This window comes from Canariomyces notabilis (genome assembly GCF_033297395.1).
Source record: "Canariomyces notabilis strain CBS 508.74 unplaced genomic scaffold N656scaffold_36, whole genome shotgun sequence".
NCBI classification, from domain to species: Eukaryota; Fungi; Ascomycota; class Sordariomycetes; order Sordariales; family Chaetomiaceae; genus Canariomyces; species Canariomyces notabilis.
This window is the reverse complement of record NW_027041858.1, coordinates 251,394-262,989: the sequence shown is the minus strand read 5'-3', so window position 1 is coordinate 262,989 and position 11,596 is coordinate 251,394. Positions and strand designations below refer to the sequence as shown.

Sequence of the window (11,596 nt, the reverse complement as noted above, 5' to 3'; positions counted from 1 at the left end):
AAGGAAGTGGGGATCATCGAAGTCATTCCCATGGAAGACTCCGCGGGTCGTTTCTAGGACTCATTAACAGCACCACGACCTGGGTCAAATAGTACTACTGTCTCATAGCGTCAACCATGGTAAGCACTACCTATTCTGTGCAGGTGTCTTGGGAGTGGGACTGTCTGCAGGTCGGTGAGGAGGAATTCGTTGCGTAGCAGGCGCGCCGCCCCGGTGACTGGCCCGGGTCACTGGGGTAGAGGATACCTACCTTACTGTAGTGGTGAATTCTCTACTGCGCACCTTACACGCCGCGCCGCAGCCGCAAAGATTCTGACTTCTTCACTTTCATCATCGCTTTCTTACGTTATGTGAACAAGTTCCTGCCTGTTTTGTGAGCCCTGCCTAGACCTGGCCATCAAGGTGGCCGCCATCAAGGTACCCCAGGTTCCTTCCCACGCGCTCACCCACTTCTCCTTCCATCCACATAGGTCCCCCGTTGCAGTAATACCAAGCCAAACTATGTGAAAACAGATCCATGTTGGTAACCAATTCCCAAATCGATATGTCCGCCGAAGACTTGGCGCTCTCCAACCACCCTGCCTGAGTCGCAAGGAAACTCCATAATCAGCCCTGATCATTCCATACCAGTATTGACGGGTGTGCATGACCAATCAAGGTGTCCATAGATAAAAGAGGGACCTTGTTTCGTACTGGCAGTTTGTCACAACATCCTATACCGAACCGACCTTATAAATACTGTAAGCCATTTCTGCTCCCTACACCGACAAGCGAGGGCTCCGTCCGGAAATCTAGCCCAAATCACTGGATTAGAAAAGCACCATGGCTTCTCAGCATGCTTCCGTCCGACATGGTTTGCTCCTCGCCATTTCAACGGCCGCTGCTGGTGTCTCTGGGACCATCACCGCAGGTCCTGTACAGCCGAGGCAGGCGACCCCGTCGGTAACGGCCATTAGCGGGTGCCATATGCACCAGACAGTTCAGTAAGTCGTTCGGGAGTGCATACAATAAAGCAAATGCTGATGAACCGACTTAGATACTGCATGGTGGGTGTCACGGAATACCGCATCCTTGCGACTGGAACTGCAACGACCGGCCTGCCCGCCTCGTATACGGACTGCCATGCCCATGCCACCCAGACGCAAGTTTATTCCGTTGATTATTAGACTACTCTAGGTTCTAACGGCTCTCCCACAGCTGGTGTATGAATCCAAATGGAGGCGAGGTCCAGATTGTCTTGGCCGAGGACGCAGGGGGTGGCAGTCAAACCACGAACGCACCAACCCCGACCGCAGCAAGCAAAACCTTCACAGCTGTCACTGATTGCCATCTGGATCAAACAGAGGTGTAAGTGCTGCTCTGTTTTGTGCCGAGACATTTGAGAGGCTTGATGATACTGACGGCCTCTTAGCCTTTGCTCAGCGGATGCGACCGAGTATCGAGTAGACACAACCGCGACAGCCACGTCGGATATTCCGCCAGCGTATACTGGGTGCCACACCCACGGATCAGAGACGTAAGGTTACTCAGCTTCATCTGCTTTGATGCACGCTGACACGATCGATTACACTTTGACAGCTTCTGCCTCACCCCTTCCGGAGATGACGTCCAGGTTCAGCTTGCCAGCGAAGCTCACGACGACAGTGGAGCCAACAAACCGGCCGGGGAGAATTGTCATTTCCATGCCGGTGTTGAGTACGGCTCCCCCTTTGCTCCCTCGATATGGGACTCGAAGCTAACGTCCGGACAGGCATTGCGTTGGAGCTGGGGGAGAAGATGGTCCACGCAGCTGCGGGCGGATAGACCGAGAATACAACGTGCCTCTCCGAGTTGGCCTGTTATTTGTCATCTTAGTAACCAGCGCTATCGGTATGTTTGCAACAATGAGCCACATTATACAAAGCTTGAGGCTGATGTACTGTAATCTCAACAGGGGTCTTCGGCCCAATCGTCCTCTCCAAGTACCTGTCCGCCAAAGCAAACACAGCTCTGTTAATCATCAAGCAGTTCGGCACAGGTGTCATCATGTCTACGAGTCTGGTACATGTACGAAACCCCTGGTGCTTGAGAATGGCCTCGGATGGCTAACAACAACCCTGCAGCTGTTTACACACGCAGAGCTTATGTTTGGCAACGAGTGCCTCGGCGAGCTTCAATATGAAGCCACCACTGCTGCCATCATGATGGCCGGGATATTCATATCCTTTCTTGTCGAATACCTCGGCTACCGCCTCGTCAAATGGCAGGCGAACAAGAAGATCCAAGACAACGAGACGTCCTCAGCATCACCCCAGCAAAGCCTGCAATCCCTCCAGAAACTTGAGACAGTCAGCATCTATGTTATGGAAGCAGGCATTATTTTCCACTCTCTAAGTAAGCCAAAACTTTCTCTCCCACAAGACGGATCTGGCACTAACGACCTGTTCCGAAGTCATCGGCCTCACCCTTGTCGTGGCGGGCGACAGCTTCCTGCTCACTCTTTTTGCCGTGATACTGTTCCACCAGATGTTCGAGGGGCTTGCCCTCGGGACGCGAATTGCGGCCATGGGTTCCCGGCCTGCCTCCATCACCAGCATGGTATTCCACAGCCATCACGGCCACCAGCACGCCCTCCCCGTGAACGTCCCTTCGGGAAAGAAAGACGCCAGCACCGAGGGTCCCGAAACGGAAAATAATTCAACATCCGGGCCACTTGCTCCGTCGCCACCCTCTTACCATGTATCTATGGCCAAGAAGTTGTCCCTGGCCGCGGCCTTTGCCCTCGTCACGCCGCTGGGCATGGCCATCGGGATCGGCGTGCTGCACCAGTTCAACGGCAACGATCCGCAGACCATTGTGGCAATCGGCGTGCTGGACGCCTTCTCAGCGGGCATTCTCCTTTGGGTCGGCGTCGTCGAGATGTGGGCGGCCGACTGGGTCCACGCCGGTGGCGCACTCACCGATGCGGGTTTGGCTACCACGTGCATAGGCTTGGGTGGGTTGGTTGCTGGTATGATTGTCATGAGCGTACTGGGGAAATGGGCTTGAGCAATTGACTGGGGGTCTCCGTTCTGTTGTGGCTGGCGGCGGCAAGATTTGCGCTTCCGGCTCTGAGATGCAATGGATAGTACTTAGAGGCACGCAGGATACTTCTTTGACATTGCTGGTGGCCGAGGAAAGGCTATCTAGAACGGTACAATGGCTTAGGATAATTTAATTGAGTTATAGAGCTCACCAGGAGTGATATTAGACGAGATATCGGCATTGACCAGTGCCCCTATGTTGGTGTAGTAATACTCGATTGGGCACTCACTGGCGATTCCACCGTCAGCTCCAAATACATGTCAAATAGTAGCAAGTATCTTGAGAAATATCCACTCTATATGACTAAGTACAATACATAGTCGATCTCCTGAAGTGTCAGGCTTGTGAATCTCTCTTACAGAACGGACCCTGGATAGATCCGACGACCGTTCCTCCCCGACGCAGTGTTTAGAGACGCCTCGCGACCCAGAACTGCGCATTGTAGGAATTCCTCGTCAGCGCCATCTCATCAAAGCTGTATGGCGCATCCAGCCCGCGGACTTTCTTGCCCGGAACGGTCACCTCGCCGCACCCCTCCGGAACTTCTTGAAACTCGAACCCCATGGCCTCGGCCACGGCAATGATCTCGTCCAGGGACAGTTGCACAAAGGGGCCGGTACCGTAGAGCAAGGGGCCAAAGTTGATCCAGTAACCCCCGGGCTTGAGAAGCCTGGAGATGGTGTCGAAATAGCTCATGAGGTTACGGGCAGTGTCGATGAAGAAATGGGTCACCACGGCGTCAAAGGCACCCGTGTCGCCGTCAGGAAAGATGGTTGTAAAGTCGCCTTCGACGAGCACGACCCCGGCGGTGCTGGGTGTGATATCCGGGAAGATCACGGGGCGGAGCATGTCGGCTGTCGAGCGGTGATGGGACCACGAGTCCACAAAGGGGTGGAGGGTCCGGGTGTCTTGCGCGGTGCGGTTCTCGAGAAACCGGTAGGCTACGTTCTGGTACATGGACCATTCGTTGTTTGTGACCTCGAATCCTAGACAGATCATACACTCAGCGGATGTCCCAGAGGGTAGTAGATGCTAGCTAGGGTGTTCAATTTTATTGGCGGAGTGTTCTCACCTCGAAGCTGTGCAACCTCATGCCCCAGCCGTCCAAGGCCAGCGCCCGGCAGGAGCACTCTTACGGGTCCTGGTCTAGGATCCGCGAATAACTCCCTCAAAGCCTTCTTGATGCATGGAAACGCCGCGTCTCTCTCATTGACCCCGGAGACAGTCCAATCTCGGACAAAGTGCTTCAGGGCCTGCGCGACGCTGATTCTCTCGGCTGGCCGTCCCGCCGCGTTCATCTGCCGCGTGTGTTCGTCTAGCTCGGACTGATCGACCTGGTAGAAGTTGAGCGCATTCCGCACAATCTCATTGCAGATATCCTGGTTCTTTGCTAGGAGAGGGGTGATGTCGTCGAATTTCTTGCTGTACTCGACTGTGCGTTCTAGCACCTTACAGTTGAGTTGGATCAGCCAAGGAGCCTATACCAGGTTATCTAGTAGAGTCAAGGGAACTAACGGCCTTCTGCTTCTTGGATACATGATTGTATAAGCCCCTGAGCCGGTCGAGTTCTGTCCGTTGGGTCTGGGCATAGTGGGAGAATCCGCGGAGGGCTTCGAGGAGTCGGTACCGAGGATGGTGCTCGTTCCATTTACCGTGCTTTCTGCTCATCCGTTGAAGCAGCTGCTCCCGTTCCTTGACATGACGCTCCGTTTCTAGCCTTGCTGGCTTATCTTCTGCTGGAAGTGTCACGACGACTTGGTGCACCTCGAAGATGGAACTATCAATGGCGGCCTGGGCGATGTACTCGGATCCTATTGAGTGATCGGGCATGCACTTGGGGTTGGCAGATTCGGGGCCAGCAGGTTGGAAGCCCAGTTGTGACTGCGCACATGGCACCTCGCCGCCGATAGCGCGGCCGCAGACCCAGAGGATGGTGCCGGACACCCACGCCGCTCTTCGCATTGTGGCCAGATCAAGTTTCCGTAGCAGGTCGAGGGAAAATGGTGTTGCGTTTCTCTAGTTAAACAGAATAATATAGCGTCAAGCGTGACTGCTGTTTCTATTGGGAGTTGACCCGCTTGAGGAGCATGTTTGAGAACCTTGACGACCTGGCTCTCGGCGTTCCCATTTCCCGATGCTCCCACTCCTTCCAGAACAGGAGCAACGCCATTTCGATGATTCCATCATTTCGATGGTTCCATGCACAATGAAAGAGGAGTATTGAACCTTTCTGTTAGTTACTGTTTTGGACTTTGAACCAACGCACTAGGAGGTTTGGCCGTGCTTTGGATAGATATGATGGTCAGGTTTCAAAGATACCATCTGACCAGAATGGTGGCTGGTTGGCTGTCAGTGCTCTGTACGAACCACGAAGAATTCCGCAGCATGTCGGGCTGCCAGCAAGGTCCTCAAAGTCTCCGACACGACTCTCGGGCTGCACATAGGGGAGCTCATGACGCCGATTCTGCATGAATGTTGCTTTCCCGCCATATTCCACATTTTGTTGCAATCTGATGCGATGCTGCAATGTCCTGAGAGGCTTGAGAACCTTGCTGGCCGTTATGAGGCATCGTACCGCCTGCCCGAGGGAGAGGCATATAAGGAATCCAAGACTCCCTCGGTTCTCATGCCCCTGGCACTTTGACCCTTGACCTTTTCCCAATCTTGAGGTTATACGACCCAGACCACCCGTTGTTGATATCCCTTATCTCATCCCTCGATGCTTTTCTCCGATGACCTAATGTTCTCGACCTGGCTCCGCTATACTTCTCGAAGCCCGCAATTATGCTAGCAAGGAGCAAATGCTTCTTGGCAATTACAAAGCCATGCTTCCCCTAGCCTTGAGTATGCGAGTTTGTTCCAACTCGGCAACTGCCACCATGACCTGCCTGCTGCGGGATCTAGAGCCTGCTTGAGTTTCGGCATTCCGAAGCTACCTACCTAACCCGACCTACCTACCTTACATCCTCTCACCGGTCTCTTAGTCACACCTTCCCCCACACTAAGACTGACCGGGCACCGAGGCAACAACCTGCTTCAGGAAGCAACCCCCGCAACCAACTTTGATAGCAGCAAGTGGAGAACATGTCGCACGAGGCGTTGGACGGGCGCTAGTATGCAGCCTCGAGCAATCACAGGCCTCACCGTTCGTCTAACAGGATGAAGATGATCACTTGGATGGTGTCACTCGCATGTTGGGGTGGGGAAGCTCGCAAGCTTGAGGCTGGCGGGGAGCCAATCCCGTCGAGTCTGTCACCCATCAGTCCAGTCTCCTGCCTGCGGCTGGTGTGCCTCGAACGCTGGCGTGGGGAGATACCGTGACAACGAGGCGGGGTTGGAGTAGCGGGACCACCGGAGGGGGTGGGAGGGGAGGGAGGATAGGAAACGAAGACGACGAGCTATTTAATCCCGAACCGTTCCCACCTCTCTCTCAGACTGCCTGGTTTCCAGACATCAGATACAAGCGCTACCTTACCCATCAGAAGAATCCAAAGCAAACCAACAGACAACTTCCAACGTCCACAACCACAAACTACATTCACCATGTCTCCCTGGTAAGAACCGCCAACATCCAACATTCCGGCCTGAAATGGGGCAACTATCCCATTTGATGCTGATTATGAATCTCGCTTTCCAGTGATTGCTCCACCTGCAGCTGCTCTGGCTCCTGCGAGGGTTGCGCCTGCGACTCGTGCGGCGTACGTTTTGCACCTTCTCTCGCTCAGCTCACCACTTCCCTCAGCCAGCTAACTTGTACGAACCGTCAGCACTAAATCCATGGACCACGAAGTGAACCTTTGCCTCCATATATTGGTATCTAGGATGGTGTGTTCTGAGGGATTTGGGCGAGGGTGACGAGTTGCGGTTTTGTCTTTCGCATGGCCTTCACTGTCTTGTTCAATGTCGGTGGTCGACCATCTAGGCCGACACAGCCACTCGTTATTCATCTAGGTACCTAGTGCAAATGATATATCCTCTTCCGCGGACTGGCATTCATTTTGAACTGGACATGTATTCCGTGATATGACAAGCGATTGCTGCCCCTTAGCTAGGTACTCAACAGTCAGGACTTGAGATTTGAGAAGGATGGGGTCTGACGTCACGGGATTGAATTGGAGTACCTAGGTGCATTGAACTTTCCACGGAGCAACCCATCCATGACCCTGACCGCGCCCACCCAAGATACCACTCCCCGCCCCGCATATGTATTTGTAAGAGCAAGCAGTCAGCTTTACTGGAGCCCCAAGCCGTCGACTTTGCCCAAAAACTCCCCCTTCACCCCGCGGAGGAGGGCATCCACATCCACCCCGGCGAGATACTTCTCGCTGACTCCCGTATTGACCCTGCGGCTGAGCAGCTGGCGGAGCTCGGCGCGCCAGCGTTTCACCTCGGCGGCGGGGACCTCCCTGGCGGCGCGCTCCTTCTGCTTGCGGCCGCTGCCGCGGCCCCGCCAGGAGCCCGCCTTCGCCAGGCCGTCGGCGTCGTCGTCAAGGTCCACCCCGAGTTCCTCGGCCGCCTGCTTCAGCCACCCGTCCTCCTTGGCCCCCTTTTCCTTGGCCAGCGCCGTCTCGGCGATCTTCTTGGCCAGGTCCACCCGCGGCCGGAGGTGTGAGACGAGGCGCCGGTCAATGTCGATTGTCTCGACGAGGCCGTGGGTGGTTGGGTTGGAGGATTTGGAAGCGGCGGCCGCGTGGACCTTAGCAATGAGTCGCTGTGTCGGCACCGCTTCCTTGGGCCCGCACAGCAGTACCGACACACCCGAGTTGGCCGCCCGCGCAGTGCGGCCGGACCGGTGCACGTAGTCGTCTGCTGAGCGCGGGACGTGGTAATGAATCACGAGATCAATGTTGGGTATGTCAAGGCCACGGGCGGCCACGTCGGTTGCGATTAGAATGGAGGAGGCGCGGTTGCCGCTGGACTCGGTGCCGGGATTGTCCGCCTTGAAGCGCTCGATCGAGCGGAGGCGTGCTTTTTGCTCCATGTCAGAGTGCAGGGCGAAGGCAGGGAGGTTGAGGTTTTGAAGGAAGGGTGTCAGGCGTCGAACCGTGTTGATGGAATTTGTAAACACCAGCGCCCGGCGCGTCGGTTGCAGGAGGAGCACGGCGTAGAGGTAGAGGTCTTTCTCCAGGTCGCCGCATTGGATGAGGCCTTCTTTGAGATTCTCGGCCATCTGCGACACTGGGTTGGTGTCGAGAAACTTGGGGCGCGCTTCGCGGAAATTGAGCTTTTTAAGGAGATATTCTAGTGACTCGGCTTCGCCCATCAGGTTGTAGCGGGCCTTCCCGGCTAGTTTTTGTTGTAATGCCTTGTTGAAGGTGGCCGAGAAGACTAGTGTTTGTCGTTGGCGGCGAGGCTTCTCATTATCATCGGCGTCGTCGTCGTCGTTCTCTTCTCCTGGGTAAATCCGATCCAGGGCATTCAGGATCTCTTCCGCTTCTTTGAAGTGGCCGTCTTTGAGCAGCCTATCGGCCTCGTCTACGACGAGAAAGCTGATCCCTCGCATTGCTGCGAGTACGGAATTGCTTGAGCTCATCACCTCCCACAGTCTCCCTGGCGTCCCGATGACGATGTCCGCCCTCTCCAGCTGCCGTTGCTGTTTCTGGACGGCTAGCCCACCAGTTACTGAGCAGATGTACGGGGCTGTAGTGAGCCCAGCACAAAGTTGTTTGAAATGATCAGTGATTTGATGCGCGAGTTCCCTTGTTGGTGACAAGACCAAGGCAATCGGCTGTTTGTTTTCGCTTCTCTGGTTTCCAGCCGTCGATTTGGCCAGCCAGCTTTCCACTATGGGTATCCCGAAGGCCAGTGTCTTTCCAGAGCCGGTGGCTGCTTTCCCGATGACGTCGCGGCCGTTCAAAATCTCTGGGATAGCTCTTGCTTGGATCGCCGTTGGCTTGGAGAATTTGAGGCGAGCAATCATTGACAGCATCTGAGGGCTGAGTCCAAGTGTCACCCATTCCGACATGTCCATGTCATCATCCGCGACATCAGTTTCCGTGATTTTGCTGGCTTGGGCAAAGACATTGTCTTCGAGTTCGGGGTCGGCCTTGGCTTGGCGCTTCTTTGCAGAGTTCTTCTCCTTCTGGATCTTGGTGGCCCCGTCTCCTGTCTTGGGCTGTTGCTCTGCACCTTTTGGTATGGATGACGGCGCTTTCCCGGATATTTCTTCGGCTGTTTGAGATCCAGCTATTTGAGGGGCGTCATCGAACCCTTGAAACTCATCGCTGTCATCTGAGGGGGAAGCAACAGCAGCGACCTGATGTCAAACATGAGAAAGGGCTCAGAGGGGTTACACAGCCCGGGGATACTCACGAACTTCACAGTATCGCCGTCTCTCACAACATCAACTCCCTCGACCTCTTCTAAGCCGTAGAAGCCCTCGGCATCGTCAAACATCTCGGGAACATCGACCGACTTCCATGGTAAGGAATCTACACTTGTAACACGCTTCGCGACACCGGTTTTTTGACGCTTGGAACCTATGCTCAACGCTTTGTGTTTCTTGCTGTGTCCTTCGGACAATTTGCGTTTCTTGCCAAAACCCATGTTGAGATCTCCGGTGAAGTTGCGGTGGTTGAACGGGTATTGCTCACTTGTAAGACAAAGATGTCAGAGATGAAAAAGGAGATGAGATTCTATGAATTGAGAATGACCGGGATCCCTCTTAGGCCCCACTATTTTGCTGCCGTGCTTTGCGGGAAAGAACAACTACAGCCCAGTTCAGTGCAATGCGAGGTGGAAAGTGTTGCACGACTGATGGCAAGAAATAAGATACTCCCAGTATTTTTATACCTTCTGGTTAACCTATCTGATGCACCTCGGACGTGGAATGGACATTGACAATGTACTAAATACAGAGGTAGTAGAATGTAATACAGGACTCTGACCCTAACCCTTATGCTCTCTCACCGCCTACCTAAGGAGGTTAATAGGCCCTGATTAGCGCTAATGTAACGATATCCATACGGAGTACTCTTACTGTAATTATTCAATTGTGTAAATTTACACGTTCCACCACTCAAGGAAAGTTCTCAACCCAACTGAATGAATGAGTGCTCGCCCGACGAAGCCATAGAAGCTGCCACGCCAATTACCCATCAACACAGCGGCTCAGTTGCACAGCACTCGGGTCACCCGAAGAAATTGTGGAAAAAGTAGCTCTAAGCCGGTGTTCCAAGCCATTCGAACTCGTTGACCTGAGCCTCGCTTCACCTCGTTGGTTTGACTCTCAGGTCAACATGGGGAAATCATCCAAAGACAAGCGTGACGCATACTACAGGCTTGCCAAGGAACAAGGTTGGCGGGCAAGAAGCGCGTTCAAGCTGCTTCAACTTGATGAAGGTGAGTGGGGTCAACACAGGCCCTATCCATCGAGACCAAGACTGACGACGCTGCCTAGAGTTCAACCTGTTCGAGAATGTTACTCGGGTCGTGGATCTCTGTGCTGCGCCCGGAAGTTGGTCGCAGGTGTTATCCAGGGTTCTTATCAAAGGCGAGAAGTTTGGGCGTTGTGCCTGGCAAGACCGGGAAGCCAGGTTTCGCCAGCACATGCTTAATGTCATCCCCTCGGATGTAGCCCCTGACCAGGGCGAAAAAGGGTCAGAAGAAGGCCTCCTTCAGAACGAGGAAGCCAGTCCCCAAAGGGACGTCAAGATCGTTTCCATCGACCTGCAACCAATCAGCCCTCTTCCCGGCATCGTCACCCTCCGAGCAGACATCACCCACCCCGCCACAGTTCCTCTGCTCCTGAAGGCACTGGATCCCGACTATGATCCGGAGACCATGAACCAACAAGCGTCACATCCGGTGGACCTGGTTCTGAGCGACGGCGCTCCAGATGTTACTGGTCTCCATGATCTCGACATCTATGTCCAGTCGCAGCTGCTGTTTGCTGCACTCAACCTTGCCCTGTGCGTGCTGAAGCCCGGGGGCAAGTTTGTCGCCAAGATTTTCAGGGGCCGCAACGTGGACCTGCTGTACGCGCAGCTCAAAATCTTCTTTGACAAGGTCTACGTTGCGAAACCCCGCTCATCACGAGCGAGCAGTGTGGAAGCCTTTATCGTTTGCATAAACTTCCAGCCCCCCGAGGGATTCAAGGCGAGTCTCGAAGAGCCTCTGGGTGTTGGTAACCGGCTGCCCAAAATGTTGGCGCAAAGAAACGCGGCGTTACCGATCACTGCACCAGAAATAATGCAAGACTACGTGACTGGCGCCTGGAACTTCATACCCGAACGGGTGCAAACTGTTCACGGTGACGGGATCTGCGATGTCGAGGTAGAGGATCTGTCTATCGAACCCTTCGACAAAGACATCCGGTGGATCGCCCCTTTCGTCGCATGCGGCGACCTCTCAGCCTTCGATTCGGACGCCTCGTACAAACTCCCAGATGACCACGTCTCACTCGACCCGGTCCAGCCGCCCACAGCGCCGCCGTACAAGCGAGCCATTGAGCTCAGAAGAGCTAACGGCGGGGCATACGGCAAACCCCCAGGGAAATGATGATCATAGCATATTCATGATGAATCTACTCACG

At 54.5% G+C, this 11,596-nt stretch overlaps 4 protein-coding genes across 4 annotated transcripts; 2 read left to right on the top strand and 2 right to left on the bottom strand.

The window, feature by feature from the left end:
* The first annotated feature begins 444 nt into the window (after positions 1-444).
* Positions 445-3,332, top strand: N656DRAFT_784781 (Zip-domain-containing protein). Its single transcript, XM_064816244.1, has 9 exons — positions 445-983; positions 1,037-1,141; positions 1,198-1,347; positions 1,412-1,516; positions 1,579-1,695; positions 1,751-1,869; positions 1,934-2,046; positions 2,103-2,373; positions 2,432-3,332. Exons 1-9 carry the CDS (start codon positions 823-825, stop codon positions 3,025-3,027), a joined length of 1,737 nt encoding a protein of 578 aa, XP_064665570.1. The 5' UTR covers positions 445-822; the 3' UTR covers positions 3,028-3,332.
* Positions 3,333-3,471: 139 nt separating this feature from the next.
* Positions 3,472-4,731, bottom strand: N656DRAFT_719032 (N2227-domain-containing protein; the record flags this gene model as incomplete). The annotated part of the gene is made up of 3 exons (XM_064812330.1): positions 3,472-4,049; positions 4,136-4,511; positions 4,579-4,731. 3 exons carry the CDS (start codon positions 4,729-4,731, stop codon positions 3,472-3,474), a joined length of 1,107 nt encoding a protein of 368 aa, XP_064665569.1.
* A 2,563-nt stretch (positions 4,732-7,294) lies between these two features.
* N656DRAFT_832712 (DEAD-domain-containing protein) lies at positions 7,295-9,678 on the bottom strand (the record flags this gene model as incomplete). Its single annotated transcript, XM_064818667.1, has 2 exons — positions 9,376-9,678; positions 7,295-9,319 (listed from the first exon to the last, which is right to left on the bottom strand). The coding sequence occupies exons 1-2, from the start codon at positions 9,607-9,609 to the stop codon at positions 7,295-7,297; spliced, it is 2,259 nt and encodes a 752-aa protein (XP_064665568.1). The 5' UTR covers positions 9,610-9,678.
* Positions 9,679-10,301: 623 nt separating this feature from the next.
* Positions 10,302-11,562, top strand: N656DRAFT_719071 (FtsJ-domain-containing protein; the record flags this gene model as incomplete). The annotated part of the gene is made up of 2 exons (XM_064812335.1): positions 10,302-10,404; positions 10,463-11,562. 2 exons carry the CDS (start codon positions 10,302-10,304, stop codon positions 11,560-11,562), a joined length of 1,203 nt encoding a protein of 400 aa, XP_064665567.1.
* Between the last annotated feature and the right edge of the window lie 34 nt (positions 11,563-11,596).

What these genes read in the sequence shown, in the direction of transcription:
- N656DRAFT_784781 (XM_064816244.1), top strand. Translation starts at nt 823, where the DNA reads ATGGCTTCTCAGCATGCTTCCGTCCGACATGGTTTGCTCCTCGCCATT. An exon ending in CATATGCACCAGACAGTTCA is followed by an intron (nt 984 to 1,036) that starts GTAAGTCGTTCG and finishes GAACCGACTTAG; the next exon opens with ATACTGCATGGTGGGTGTCA. An exon ending in CTTAGTAACCAGCGCTATCG is followed by an intron (nt 1,870 to 1,933) that starts GTATGTTTGCAA and finishes TAATCTCAACAG; the next exon opens with GGGTCTTCGGCCCAATCGTC.